The sequence below is a fragment of the Thalia democratica genome, chromosome 3 (assembly GCF_965202585.1).
Source record: "Thalia democratica chromosome 3, ktThaDemo2.hap1.1, whole genome shotgun sequence".
Taxonomy (NCBI): Eukaryota; Metazoa; Chordata; class Thaliacea; order Salpida; family Salpidae; genus Thalia; species Thalia democratica.
The window spans coordinates 35,623,718-35,639,659 of record NC_139167.1 but is presented as its reverse complement, the minus strand read 5'-3'; the positions used below and the strand labels follow the sequence as shown (position 1 = coordinate 35,639,659).

The window sequence follows — 15,942 nt, the reverse complement described above, 5'->3', positions numbered from 1 at the left end:
GCATGTTTTTTAATTTTTTAATGAAATTCCTAAACAGAGACTAAACATTTCTTTTGTTAATTCTAAAAAACAATATTAAAACAGTGTATGATAATCTTAGTATTTAAAGTATTTTTAAACAAAACAGTTTAACAGCAGAAAAACAAAGTTTTAATTTGTTACTAAAAAAAGTTGTTATAGTAAACAAGATAAAATAAAGTTTTATTCAAATAAAAATGTGGATGTTTGTTATTTTTTGAACTATAAAATAGCTTTAGTTTATAGTGCTATAATTATTTGTAACATTGGTATTTTTTGAAAGTAAATTATATCGAATATAAGAGAGCTAAATACATTCAATACTACGTTAAAGTGTTACTGTTCTTTTTTATCGCAATTTATTATTTGATACATTTTTTCAGTTTTATACATAAAAATATTTTATAGTTTACCGTTTGGAATTATAATAATCTTAAATTAGTTTTTAATTCAATTTTTTTTTTTTTCAAATGCGTCAACAGTCAAACTGTATGGTTGTATACAATAAAAATTTTAATTAAAGTTTGGTTGATATTGTGTACTAGTTTATTACGTACTAAAGATTATTATACAAAACTAATTATAGTTTTCTTGTGTATATACGAACGGGTTATGAAAGTTTATGCACATTTTTGTATTAATGCAACAATAAGTCACGAGTTTTACGGTATTTAATGAAATTCTTAGTTTATTAGCTATAAAATATTTTTTTAAATTGATTGTTTTGAGAATTAATCAGCAATTTGATGTTAGTTAGCTTTAATTTCTGTATAATAGGTTGAAACAAAATTATAAAACTTTACAACGCTGTTTGAACATATTTTTATGTTTTTATTTGTTTTGTGTACTGTACATGATAACGTACATATGATATAATAACATACACACGAATTTTTACTATAAATAAAAGCGATAACTATAAAATAAACAAGGAGGAAGTTTTATTTTGATAAGTATTTTGTTATTATTTATGAATTATTTAGTTTTATCAACAATAACTAAACAGTGAACCAAAATTCTAGGTTAGTTTAAATAAACATATATATGTATGAGTGTGGTCTGTTATTTTTAGTTTAATAGTGTATATTGTAGGGACAGTAGGTTCAGGTTTCATTTTTATTACTGTTAAAATTTAATAAAAATTCTTGATACAAAACTTATATATTAATGAACAATTTTAAATTTGTTTTAGATATTTTTTTGATTTTATTCACGTTTTATTAAATAAATAAAGGACTATTTGTACTTTATAGGGATAAACCTTACACATGTATAAAAGTGAAATTTGTTGTAACAACGGAATAAACTTTGTTGTAAATTTTTAAACTTGCAGTAAGAAAAAAATATTTATTAGTTTTTTTTTTTTGAAAGCAGCGTTTGTTATAGAAAAAAAAATCATTTTCCTGTTTTAAATTTGATTAGAAAAGTATTCAAAACATAAAAAGTTAGTTTTTGCTTTTTATAGCATAGAACTTAGAAATATAACTAAAAATAAAAAACAACGGAAACTGTATTTTCTTTTTATTATTTTACTTTATCAAAATGGTCTATGAATATAAAAAAAGATGATTAAATATTTTTCTTACTTAAAATCTTAACTAATTAATTAATTCTATTTCCTATTTACAATCTTAGTTTTTGAATAGAGTAATTAAAACTTTTTCAGAACAATTTTCAAAAAAATGGCTTAAATACCTAGAAAAAATTTTGTTTTTTAAATATTCTTATAACATTGGAATGTTCAAAAATTTGTGGTCGGCCAAAGTTTAGATAACAATAATATTACGCAGGCCGCAAAACTTTTCCTAAATCGTTTCATTGTGAAAAGAACATAATGAACTAAAACAGCAAAGAAAAAGTTTATAAATACTTTAACAACAAAATAAGTATTACTAAAATTTGTTTCTGAAAAATAATAGTAAAAACAGTTTTATATTTTCAATCATTAATTGATGAACGGTCGGTTTTTCAATTATAACTTTTTATATTCTAGTTTTAAAGTTAGTTATATTGCTAATGCTTACAATAACATTTAAACTTTTATAAATTGATCACTTCAAACGAAGTAAAATAATATTTAAATTAAAGAACTTAAAACTAGTAGTTTCGAAAATAAAAGTGAAGAACAAAAAGATTTTATTTAGTAATGTTAAATTTATATAATGTTAAAGCAAAAGGAAGGTTGTGGTTAGATAAAATTTATAGAAAATCGTAAGTTGAAAATTTTCAAAGAAAAATTGAAATAAAAGATAAACGCTTTTACTTTTGGATAAATTGAAAAAGTGATGTTTTCAGCGTGAAGCAGCGTTACTACACTGTAATTATGAAATTTTCTCAACGCCACTTGTGTTATAAATTGAATTTGTTGAAAAATGCGTTCTACGTGAAATTTGTGAAAAAATCTGGTTACAAGGCGAACTGGCGACACGCGTGTTTTTGGGTAAGGTTGCTTGTATATCAAATATTTTAAATATTAAGAGGTGTTTGTACAAACTTGTTTGGTAAATTAAATGATTTTGTATTAAATGAAAGATAATAACTCTTGGTAGATTTATAATGGACAATATATTTATGTTGCTATTAATTAAAATAACTTAGATAACTCAATACGTTACATTAATAGCCCGAAAATTTTTTACGATATTTCAAAAGATGTGTCCTACAACTAAACAGATTTGATTTTTTCTTTATATTTTTTTATTTAAATAATTCATAGTGCTTTGTTTAAGTTATCAATTTAAACTGGATTGTAAAATGATTTAAGTCTTTTAAGCAAGTTGAAAGTTTTTTACAAGTTTTAGTTACAAAACTTCAATACAAAAGTTTTAATTCACAGAACAATCTAGTGAAAGAAATTTACTCAACTTTTTTTCAAAAACCCATTTAAAGTTACAACTTTTCTTGAGTATCTCCGCCTGTCAGCATTTAAGCTTACTCAAAAAAGTTTCAATACTGAAAATTTCAAATCGTGCTGATATCCAACCACGCTTCCAAAAAGAGAGAAGAAAAAGTAAAAAGAAACAGTAATTATATCGAAACGACGAAGTTTGTATATAAATTCGATTTGTAATTTATATGACATTTGCGCATTGTTAGTGGTCAGCGGTATGTAAGATGAAGGTTTTGCTCACTGAAACTTTCTACTACATGACAAACTTAAGCCAATGGATTGTTTGTTATTTTTTCTAATTTTAATGAAGTTCAAAGTCAAAAGAGCTTTACACTTCAAGTTAAGTAGCAGCTTTAGTATAAATGTAGAATAATATATGTACGTCGTGTGCATTTATGTTGTGATTAAAGGTAGCTTTTCATTACAATGTGGTCTACATTTGATAAAAGTTTCTTTGTAAAGTATCTGGTTATGTTTGATTTATATTATGTTGTTTGACTTTTTTTTAAATAATATATAAAACGACCAGGTGTTTTAAATTTTACTGTGTTATAAAAGTTTTGTTTTGTACAACAGTTTTGTAGAAACTATAGTTAAAGGCATTGTCATTGCATCTGTTTTTTATAAAACTATATTATATAAATTAATTTCAAAATTTTATGTTTTTATAGTTTTATACTTGGTATGTTTATAAATTAAATAAAAAAAAGTATAACAATAACAAAAAAAAAACATAAAATAGAACAAAAACTAGAAATTGAAACTAAAAAATTCCTTTTTTTTAAACAGCTAAACCTTAACTAAAAAAAACAGTTGCAGACAGATAAAATTTTGGAAAAAAAAAATCCATTTAAAAAAAAAAGTTGAAAGTCGGGAGACTTTTTTAATTTGTACATGTCATGAGCAAACAAAAATGTGTAAATAACTTAATGATAGATGATGTATGCCATATGGCATTCAGTAATGGAAGGCATATTTTGTTACAATGTTACCGTCATAATTATTACTTTTAGAAAATAACTTCAAAATGTTATTTACATGCATATGTAGGAATTAGTTTAGTCTTTATCATTTTTTCAGCTGTTAATTAGCGTAAAAAACAGCAGTATTTCTATTAACACCTTTCAGAAACTAAAAATAGAGTTTTGTCTATCTTACTACCTTATGTCTATCAAGACTAATTTAAACTATTATAGGAATATTACAAGCAATGTTATTATTTAAAATAGTTCAGTAAACATTTTGAAATGAATTGTAGAAGTGTACTTCAAAACTGAACTTTTTAAAATCATTAAATTGTGCAATATATAGCTAGAGTTTAACGCTTTTAATTTATTTTTATACATAAAACATACTTAAGATTTTGGAAAATATTAAAAAATAAACTTAAATCAATTAAGTTTAGTAAGCTGCTCATGGTAGGTAGATAAAATAGTATTAAGCATACATATTTTGTTTTGTGATAGCATACAATACTAATTTAAGTTGAAAACTCGCGACTATTCCTGCCTGATGAGTCCTAATGAGGACGAAACCGGTCGTAGGATTGTCTCGGATGCTGTTGTTGTTGATCTTGCGGTAAAGTTCATTGTTTATTATAAATGGCATAAAACATCTCAACTTGTTGATGATGGCCGAAATAAATACTGGCTAGTTTTATACTAGTAAGTAAAACAACTATTTTTGTCAAAAACAACTTTATTTTTATATATTTGTCTTATATATAGTTATTAAATCGTGTAATTATACTTTTAATGTTTGTTTGAAACAGGCGTACCACTTTTTTATTAATTTTTTTTACATATTTAAGTATTTAGTTGCTTTTAACAACTATCTTGTTTGTTTTGATAAAAATAAAATTAAGCTTTGTTCGTTTTCGATTTACATAACTTCTTAAATACAAAGTATTGCATGTTTTTAAGTCAAATTACAAATTTACATGTATTTTCATTTAAATAATCTATCTTAATTAGCCTTTCCTGTTAATGGCATTCTGAAAACAGGTAGTGGCCTTTTTTTGTCACGAATTTTTATATAAATTTTGATGTAAAAAAATTATTTTTAAGGAAATTTTGAACTGTTTGTAATCAAAAAATTAAATAAGTTATTATACAACTTGTAGAAAAAGTGCTATTTAAAAAAATTTTAGTATTGCAAACTACAAAAAAAAAACTACAACCACATAAATATTTTTATAAAATGAACTTTATATAAACTAGAAAGGGCAACCTTATCATAAGTGACTATTTTAAAAGCAAACTGAAACCAAGTAACAATAAACTTCAACTCGCGTTTAAATTTTCATTTAAAAATCTATCTTAATTAGCCTATCCTCTTAACGGCATTCTTAAAACAAGTAGTGGTCTATTTTTGTCACGAAATTTTATATAAGTTATTATGTTAAATACTTAATTTTAAAGAAACTTTGAATTTTTTGTATTTAGAAAAAAAAATATTACACAACTTGTAGAAAAAACGCTATTTAAAAAATTTGAAATATTGCAAACTACAAAAAAACTTTAACTAAAAAGAAATAAAACTACACAGATGTTTATATAAAACGAACTTTATATGAAAGGGCAACCTTATCATAAGTGATTATTTTAAAAAGCAAACTAAAACCAAGTAACAATAAACTTCAACCCGCCTGTTGACTTGTTTTATTAAATAATGAAAATTTTATAAAAACTTCGATTTTCCTAATGAAATTTTAAATTGTATTTTCAGGTACCAATTTTATTTTAAGCTGGTATAAGGCAAATTTTATAGGTTTATTTAAAAAAATTAGTTAATTATAGTATAAATCATTATCTTTTGACGGAAATATTATAAGTTTTCCTAATAACTAGATCATAATAACTTAGTTAATTTTGAACAAATTTACTATGATTAATACATGCAATATAAAATATATGGAATATAAAAATATTTTTTAATCATTAGTGATTTAAAGTTTACAAGTGATGTCTAAGATAGTTCTAAACTTCATTTATCAAGCAATAACAAATAGTTCAACTAGCTTTTTTATATGATTGCTTTGTTTTGTAGTGCTTATTTATTTAAAAAAACCTAAGAGCTTTTATCACTAGTGTTATAAGTTTTAAATTTTTTACTATAAAAGTTAGAATTTTTTTATTTGATTAAGAAGAAATGTTTTGTAATCTAAGTTAATTTTAATGAATAAAACTTTAGCTCTACTAAATGAGCAGTAGTTTCTATTATTGATCTAAGAAATTGATTAACTGTTGTTAGGTTCGAGGATCGGTGTACGCATCTTACATGATTCAAATTGCAATCACTGACGTATTAGTTTGTATCACGTGGTTATTGTTTTCTTCACTTAATATTTATCACATAAACCAGTTCAGCTACAAAAACAAGATATTAAACGGTTCGTTTGAATTGTTAGTACAACAAAATCATAAGTAAAAAGATAAACTTATAATTTTTTAGTTTTGGGAGAATTAAGCTTTAAAATCAATTGTTTTAGATTATAATAAACTAGTTTATACCAAAAAAAACCTTTTAAAAACTTTTACTATGAAATAGCTAAAAATATATAAATTCAATTTTTAATTGTCCTGATAGATTTAGATTTGAAATATATTAATAAGTTTAAAATTAATTTTTAATTAAAATTAAGTTCTCAGTTTTCTATTAACGAGATCAAAATTTATTTTTAGATAGTTGATTTTATCAATTAGCCTTGTTGTTAACACAACTTTCAATGGAACAAATTATACTGTGCAGTTTTTATCTTAAAAACAACTTTTATTAACTTTTATGTCTTCTTGCAAAAAAAAATAGAAGTACTTGGTTTTTACATTAAACGATTGTCGTAAAATATTTTTTTTATCTAATAGTTTTTATACTAAAATTTTTAGTTAGTTTTCAGACTTAAATAGCCTACAAATTTTTAACTTTCTTTAAACACAAGTTTTAATTTTTGCTTAAATACTTAAATTTTCTTTTGGGTATGAGGTTTTATCATAAATTTTTTTATTCCCGTTAGTTGCATAATTACAACGTATGTGTTTTGATTCACACATTTTAAATATAAGTTTCATCAAAAAACTAACCCTAAACAAAGTTACTCCCATGCCATTGTTTTTTCACATTTAGGCTACCAGTTGATAATTTAAAGTTAAAACTAAAAAATATAGTTATTCTCAGATCGATATTTGTGTATGTGTAAAGGTCAAGTAACCAAAAATTATTTTAAAATCTATATTAGTTTTTGTATTTAAATCTGTTAAACGTGAATAAAAAGATAACTCTTATTTTGGAAAGTTAAAATATGAATAGAAATAGAAGTTGTTGTTAATTTAGATATTTTTTAAATACTTTAAACCTAGAAAACTGTTTCCTACTTATTTTGTATAGCTGATACAAATTGCTTTTTATATAATTATTAAAATAATAAGTGTGTATAATGTTTATGAAAAAAAAATATATAATGTTTGGTAAAAACGTTTCTAATTTTTTTAAGAGTTATAGCATTTTACTTTTTGTTTCTTATTGCTTTTAGTTCAAAACTTTTTCGAAATAATTAATAACATTAACTATATTTCAAAACTTTTCTATTTTTTTGTTTACAAAATTATTAAACATTTTTTGTACTTTCGAGAAAATATGCGTTTGATCAACTTAAAAACTGTAAAAAAACCATTTAAAACTGCTCAGTAAATTTTTGAATGAATTTACTTTTTTTATAATTAATATTAAAATATTTTTAAATTAAATCTTCAAAAAAATCAAAAGTAAACTGACTGTTACAAGTGAAATTTAAAAGAAGTTTACACTGATTTGCCACAGTTTAATGACAGAATAAATTCAATTATTATTGTATGTGTATAATTGGTCTTAATTTAAATTAACGGTGATTGACAGTGTTTAAACATGACAAAAAACATCGATTGTTTAAGTAGGCAAAACCCCATGTTGTTTTAAAATATATTTCACCAAGGGTTAAACTAATATTGAAAAAGTAAGTTAGTGTGTTTTTAGTCGTAATAAAAGAATGTTTAAACAGCATTGTTAAGTAGCTTTCCTTTCAAGCAAAAACTTCGTGAGCATTAGATCTATTTATTGATTTTGTCATATTATACAATCAATACTCAGTTGTTTATGTGTGTAGTATGCTACCGCCGTCAAAATTTTCTTCGAATTTATTTACTAAAAACATACAAGGCAACATACGTAAGCCTGATATTTGTTATAATTCTCTTGAAGTAAACCGGAAAATGTTGCATAATTTTAATGTTTCTTTCTTTCAAAAGTAGCTTTATTAATTCGAGCTATTATAATTTTAATTGTCAAATTTTGTGTTTACTTTTTATTTTGAAATTTTTATTAGTTTTTTTTAGGCATTGATTGATATTTAAACTTTTCGAAAGTTAAATTTAAACTACTATTATATATATATTTATTCATTCAGTAATAAGACAGTGTTACTTTTACATTACATCATTATTTAAATTTTAATAACGTAGAAAAAATTGATAAAAAATCTGTATTTATAACATTCACTTTGAAAAATATGTTTAAGCATTTACTTACAAAAAACATTTACTGTTTGAAATAACACAATTACAAGATTATAATAAGCCAGGTTCAAAACACTTAACATGTTATAAAACTTTTATGTGAAGTTAAAATTTTAAAGTTTTAAAACATGTCGGGTTTAATATTTGATAAATTCCAAAAAAACTTTCGATTTTAAGTTGGAAACTAAGTTTTTTTTTTTAATTTTAATATGCAGACCCATCAGGACAATAAAGGAAAATTTTTAATGACACAAACGAAGAATTCAAATTGCAAAGTACAAATTATTAAAATAGTGTTAATACGTTAGGTATAAACATTTAATTAGCTCATAAAAAGTATTTGACTTAAAAATTTCAGACAATTTTTTTTTGTATTAATAGACTAAATAAGTAAAGAAAGAGTACAAATTAAGATTTGAAAATTTTACGTAGTGGGCTTATATTTTTGATCATAAATTTAAAACAAAATAAGAGAAAAAAAATACATTACTTATGTTATAAAATCTTAACTTTAATTTCAAAAAAAAAAAAAAGCTTGAATCTAATGAACAAACAAAAGTTTTTTTAATAGCGCTTACTACAGAAGGAGGCGATCTAATTGATTCAAGTTTCGATATGAAGTTGATAAACTCTGTGGTGACGGTATACAATTTTCACTTTTATATAAATATATTTCTACTGGCTGCAATGAGTGTAGAAAGATTTGTAGCTGTTTGGAAGTCGATTAGATGTCAAAGATATCAGTTTAACGTTAGTTTTAATTACTTTTATAGGTTATCAGCAAAAAAAAAAAACAGTTATTATTTTCTTCATTATAAAAAATCGTTTTGTTTAACTTTTTATATTTTTTGTAAATGTTTTGAATAATTTTTTAAAAATAATATAGTTTCTAAAAATAGTTTTTAAAGAAAACAAAGTTTATGTTATAAGCATATTTTGTTAATAATTTTTATTTTTTAAACATTTTTTCGCTCGACTAAAACAAAAGTTTAAAGCTTCCTTTATATAATTTTGTGTTTTATATTAATTATTTTTCTTTCGAAATTGTTAACTACTGTTATCAAAATGCACAATTTAAAATATTTAAATATTTTCAAACGTTTTGATAAACATTTGATAAAATAATTTATAAGAAATTATTTTAAAAGATCTTTATTTAAAACTTATAGAAGTTAATTTGTATAATAACCCGTTATTTTTAAATTTAGGCACACAAATTGAAAGAAGCATTTTAATAAAACAGCTTAAACTACGTTTTACGGATTATGTTTTGAATTTAACATTGTGTGTTAGCAAAAAAAAAATTTGTATAAAACAACATATAATAAATTCTTTGAACTTATATAGTTTTTCTAAATTTTGAATATCATCGTTCACATATTTACAATTTTGTCTTACTATTTGTTTAAACCAAGTTATTTTTGCTCATTTATATTGAAGACAAGAACCAATTCAAATTTATACTGTTATTATAAAGAATTACTATTAGAGATTTAGAATAGAATAAATCAATTAAGTATTGTTTTGTTATACGTAAGACTAATATAACATTAATTATCAATAGTAACAATTAAATTTTTACAGAAAAAGTTAACATACATTATAAGCGGAATGATGTGGATAATTGCTTTTATTTGTGTTTTGCCGAGCTTCATTGACGGAAAACTTGGTTTTGGGGATCAACAAAAAATTGGTTCAAATAATGATAAACTGTTAGAAAATTTATATGCTTTTTAGTATTCACTTATCTTTATGCAAAAACATTGTTTTTGTTGATTTCCAAGCTTAGATACAAAAGTATGTAGTCTTTACATAGTTCACTTATAAAAAATTTTTTTTAGTTTCAGCGAACATACTGGAAACGAAGGACCGGAGTGGAAATATTGGAATGATTGCCATTTCCTTTTCAAAGAAGCAATTGATTGGAAAATTAAGTATAAACTTGATATCATTAATATAGAAAGCGTTCCAGGATATAACATATCTGCTTTTAACTGCACAAACTTCATGTGCGATATCGCTTATTCATATTATAAAGTCAAAACAGTTTATTCTTGCGAAGAGTTAAAAAACGACATTTGTGAATATGATAGTTAGTTTTAGTCAAACTAATTCTTGTTAGTATTTAGACGTTCTTCCTCTAAAATAATTAAAACCATGATTTTTTATAGCCACTAAACTTATTTATAACTTGAAAGAAATTTAATATTGATATATATATATATATACTTAATTTAATATATACTAGATATAAATATTAATATTTAATAATATAAACTGATAAACAGCTATTATAAAATTATTAATAAACTAAATTACCTTCCACAAAACCCACTTTAAGGGCTTTTAAATAATTTATTAAGAAAGTTCGAGTTTAAAATATACGGAACATATTTTTAATAAAATATATTATTATTTTTTATTATCAGCTGTAGGTTCGAAATTATTTGCACTTTGCTAAACATTAATACAAACGTTATAGAAAAGAACAAAAAAAAACTATGACGTAATTATGAAATATTGTAGAATACAAATATTCAGTGCAAACTAATTTTCCATTTTAACAAACAACTAAAATTCACTAAACTACAAACAAGTGACTATTACATTAAACTCTTTAAAAGTTATTGAACTAAAGAATTAGTGCCCTTTATGTATGCGTTGAAAAAAGAGGGTTACTTAAATAAGAGAAGTAAATTCATATTGTTTTGTCTTCATAAAAAAAAAACACCTTCTAAAATTCAATAAATTTTAAAGTATTCAATGTAATATCCACATATTTCTAGTTTTGTAAATTCTAGTTGTTTGAGTAGATGGAAGATTAGTTTTTGCATTGAATATTTGTTTTCTACATCGCTAATCTTAGTTTAAAGCTTTAGATTTGTAATTTTTTTGCAGCTTCTACTTGTCGAAGTAAATATATTGTGTAGTTTACAGCCAATTTTATAAGTTAGTTTTGCTATAGTTCAGCTCATAATGTCCTATTTGTGTCTTAATTTTTATTAATGTCTTTTTAATCCATAATTCAGTAGATAGTTTTGTTAGATGTGTTTTTTGTTTATGCACACTTTTATATGATTCCAGTATCTTTTTTAAAGTGGAATTGCTAGTGCATCTTTATAATATTTATCTTGTTGTTGTGTAATGATTAAGAACTTATGAATGAATAGTTGTCATAAAAAGCGTGTTTAACAGATTTAGCTATTTTTTTTAAAGTTGAACGTAAGCTGTTGTAAATAAAATCTTGTTTTTTAATCTTTGTTGCACTTAAACTGACATTTTTTAACAGTATTTAAAATGCAGTTAATTTTAGCTTTAGAAACTAAAGATTATTAATAATAACTTTTACTTTTAAGTTTTAATCAAGATACAACACAAAAATTATTACACATATGTATTAATCATATTAATTTTCTAACACTCAGAACTGTAGTTAAAAACAATTTTAGCATTTAATGAGCTTTTCATAAAAACAACAGAAGACGAGGTACCAGATATCAGAGAAAATGAATATGAAGGGTTGTTGTACTACTATGGGGAATGGATTAAGAGTAATGGAACTAAACAAATTGAAAGTAGCTACACTTGTGCCCCAAACTACGAATACAAAACGAAAATATACAAGATTGCAGTCGACGTGGTCATTGGATTTTTTCTTCCCTACATCGCCATTGCAATCAGCTATTCAGGGATCGCCTACATGATAAACAAGAGAGCCAGGAGCCGAATGAACACCGACAGGAGCTTGTTCAACTCCAACGTTTCCACAATGAAGCACAGCGACACGAAAGAAACCACGTTGAGCCCAATTGTCAAGTTCAACAAGTCTTCGGTGCCAAAACTGAAGTTGAGTCCGGTGAACAGGATGGTGGACCGGAAGAGGAGACCGGTGAGCAACGCGTCAGCAAGTTCAACTGAGAGCTTCTTCACAGATCAGACCTGCGTTCAAATCAGTCCGGGAACAAAAATTACTCCGCCTAACTTCACCTGCCCAAGTAGAAGCAAGGAAGTCGTGACAGAAACTGAAGAAAAAAAATCCGACAGAACTAAAAATAAAAGTACGTTTTGAACTACGAAGCTTACAACAAATTTTAGTATTTTTTATTTTGAAAACTTTATCTTATAGTAAAATAGTAAAAGAACAATTCAATAGTTGAATATTGCTTAGGATAGCCACTATTGAGTTTAATATGTAAAATAGAATTGAATAATAATTTATTAATAAAAAAAATTAAGAATATTCATTTTTTTAACACTTTTAGTACAATCAAAATTGTTTTTGCAAAATTTGTATTTAGTTTATACCATTAAGTTAGCTAGTATATAATTATATAAACTTCTAGTTTTTGATGTATGTATATATAAGCATAAATTACGTATTTAGAACAAATTAATTTGTAAAACTGTTTTTATAATTATCTCTTGACATAAGCTATGACTTAAAGTATTTTAAAAATCAAATAGGCTTTTTTCAAACTTAATAAAATGAAATAGCAAAAAAAATAGTATGAAATTAGAGACCTTTAAAAAATAACATTATTAAGCTTTTATTGATAACGCTACCAGTACAATATAATATCTTATATGCTTGTTGAAAAAAAACACTCTTTTGCAGTGGGGTATTTAAGTGTTAAAACCGCAGCTTACAAAAATGCTGAAAAACACATCAAGATTGCTAAAACAGTGACTGCCTACGTGATTGTCTTCTCAATATGCTGGTTACCACAAAAAATATTCATGGTTGTTTACATTATGCAGGTTTGTAATGTCAACACAAGTTATAAAAATCAGCTCGTTTTAAATTTTAACTATTTTGACCTTCGATTTTAAGTTTAAAAGTTTAGGCAGTCTAACAAAGAACTATTTGTTTAATAATTAAAATACTCTAACTATTTGACGAATAAATTTAATAAATGATAACATTTAATTAGTTTTTAGCGGTTTTTAAGTCTAATTTTTTTATCTAAGACATAAATTTAAGAACACTCTATCAACACTTTATATATTTTTTAAGTCTATTGATCTTTATTGCTTATTTTAAATAGTTTATGGTACAGTACAATTTTCTCTTTAAGCTTAAATTAAGTTATTATTATAGTATATTTTTTAAAGCTAGATAAAGCTGTTTAGAGTATTTTATAACTTCAAATATACTTAGCAAATATATATTTAATAGCTAAAGTATAATTAATTACACATTATAAGCAGTACTGAATTTTCTGAAACATAACGAATGTTGAAACTTTTTTCTTATACTTTTTTGTTTTGTGCTTAACTAAATTTTTAAAACACATTTAAAACAAATTTTTATCATCTATGATTATTATGCTATATAAAAAACTTAGTTTTGTTTTTCTTCAAAACTTTTTATTACATGAAAACAGTTTTCGTTTTTTACAAAACTTATCTTTTATAACTAGTAACATTTTATTCACTTTTTTAGAGTGCTTTTAAAGTTAAAAGTACAAATTAAAACATGTAAGTTGTATTTGATAATCTCATTATTCTAATAAATTTTTTTGATCCATAGATCAGCATAAGAGTTTTTTAACTTAAAATTTCCAAACCATTTATATTTAATAATAGCAAATAATTCCTAACTAGCAATTTTTATTTTTATATAACATTTACACATTAAAAACGTGCTATACAACTATAAAACTAATTAATCTATATGTAGGTATAAGGTTTGATTATCCAGTTATTGTGTAATAACTTAAAAAGTAGTAACTGATCTAACATTAACGGCTATTTAATAAATAGACAAAGCTTAGAAATTAAGTTTAAAGTTCAAAAGTTAGAAAATATACTGAACTTAAACCAAAGATATTTCAACTTAGTAAATTAACAGATAATTTTCAATATATACATTATTTAAAGTACAACAAAATTATAAGATGTTAATTTTGAACTGAAATATAAAAAAAAGACTTTTAAAACATACTGCAACAGAAAAAAAAGATAGGACCAGAGGAATTAAAACTAAATATTAATTTTTAATTACAACATTCTAAAATTTTGTAAAATTAAAACAGCTAAACTTTTCTAAATACTATCAAGTTTTAATAAGACTAAGTTGTTGTTTTTATTCTTTTATGTTTAATTTTACATTTTTCATGATAACTTGAATAACATGTGACGTATAAAAACTTTATACTTGTAAAAAAATATATTTAATCATGTTGTCTGGTTTTTAAATGTTCATTGTACAATACTATTAAAACATTTTATATGATACGTTTCAACAACTTTTAATTAAATTAAATAAACTTTGTAGGGCTTGGAAGAAAAGGACCTAAACTATTGCCATGCCATTATAACAATAGTCCGAATTATAAGTTTTTTCAGCGTTTTACTGAACCCTATTGTGTACGTCACAACACAGAGAGACATTAACAAGTACATAAGAAAGCACGTCGTTTCAAAATTGTACAAATGTTTCCGATTTCCTAATTTTACAATGATGTACAGTAAGAACACTGCTAATACAAAGTTTGTAAATGAAACGAACGATAAAAGCCCCAAAATCGATACCACAGTTGTCAGTCCTTTGTTGATGTCAGAACGGATGAATAAAACTGCCGCTGAAACGAACCAATTAGAAAGCTTGTCGCCGATAAACGAAGAAAGCGATTCATGACTTCTTTTGAATTAATCGAACTTTATCGTTTCATATCGTTCTGACTTGTATTTATCACTGCCTTTTTCATAAAGATTAGAGCAAAGTGTATGCAAACTTTAAAAAGTTTTAGTAAAAATTAGTATGTTTAACTAATACTTATCTTGTGATAATTTTGTTTTCCTAAAAAAATCTTTAAAAATTTATTAAGGTTTACTGCACTATTAATTTTTCTTTATCGATTAAATTGTTTCGACAAATTTCATCTGTTCTAAATCTTTTTATTTTTTAAGTTTTTAAATTTTTGTCATAAACAACCATCATTTTTTTTACAGACTGTATATACTTTATTTGAAAATCTCTTTGTAAGATTAATATGTATAAGCTAAGAAAAAACTTTAAATTGAAAAACTTGCTACTGAGAAATATTTTTAAGAACATTCTATGCACTATCAGTAAAATTCAGTCCGACTTTTAACATTCTATTAATTGCATGATATAAATTGTTTTAACGTAGTCTTATGTTTCTGGCATCTAGTTCAGTCTTCTTCAACTTTTTCAAAAGCTGTACACATTAAGTAACTTGATAATAATTTCATGTGAATACAAAACTACAAACAGTATAAAAACTGTGATATTTTTTTTAAGTATTTATATATATAAATAAAGTTTTAAGTACTGTTAATTTATATTTTGATAGGTAATTGTATTAAATTAAAACAAAAATCAATAAAATAGATTGGCAAAACTAAATTTTCTATGTGCACTACTTAACACAAGTGCACACCGTGATGACCACTGGTAACGATTAATTTAAAAACTACACAGAAATTATATATAATAAAAAATTTTATTGCAGCTTAAAATTA

General features: G+C 23.8%; 1 protein-coding gene across 1 annotated transcript; it reads left to right on the top strand.

The window, feature by feature from the left end:
- Positions 1–4,373: 4,373 nt before the first annotated feature.
- Positions 4,374–15,606, top strand: LOC145831696 (uncharacterized). The gene is made up of 8 exons (XM_082939008.1): positions 4,374–4,486; positions 6,161–6,299; positions 9,026–9,204; positions 10,039–10,166; positions 10,296–10,546; positions 11,934–12,512; positions 13,070–13,212; positions 14,732–15,606. Exons 1-8 carry the CDS (start codon positions 4,421–4,423, stop codon positions 15,092–15,094), a joined length of 1,848 nt encoding a protein of 615 aa, XP_082795134.1. The 5' UTR covers positions 4,374–4,420; the 3' UTR covers positions 15,095–15,606.
- Positions 15,607–15,942: the final 336 nt, after the last annotated feature.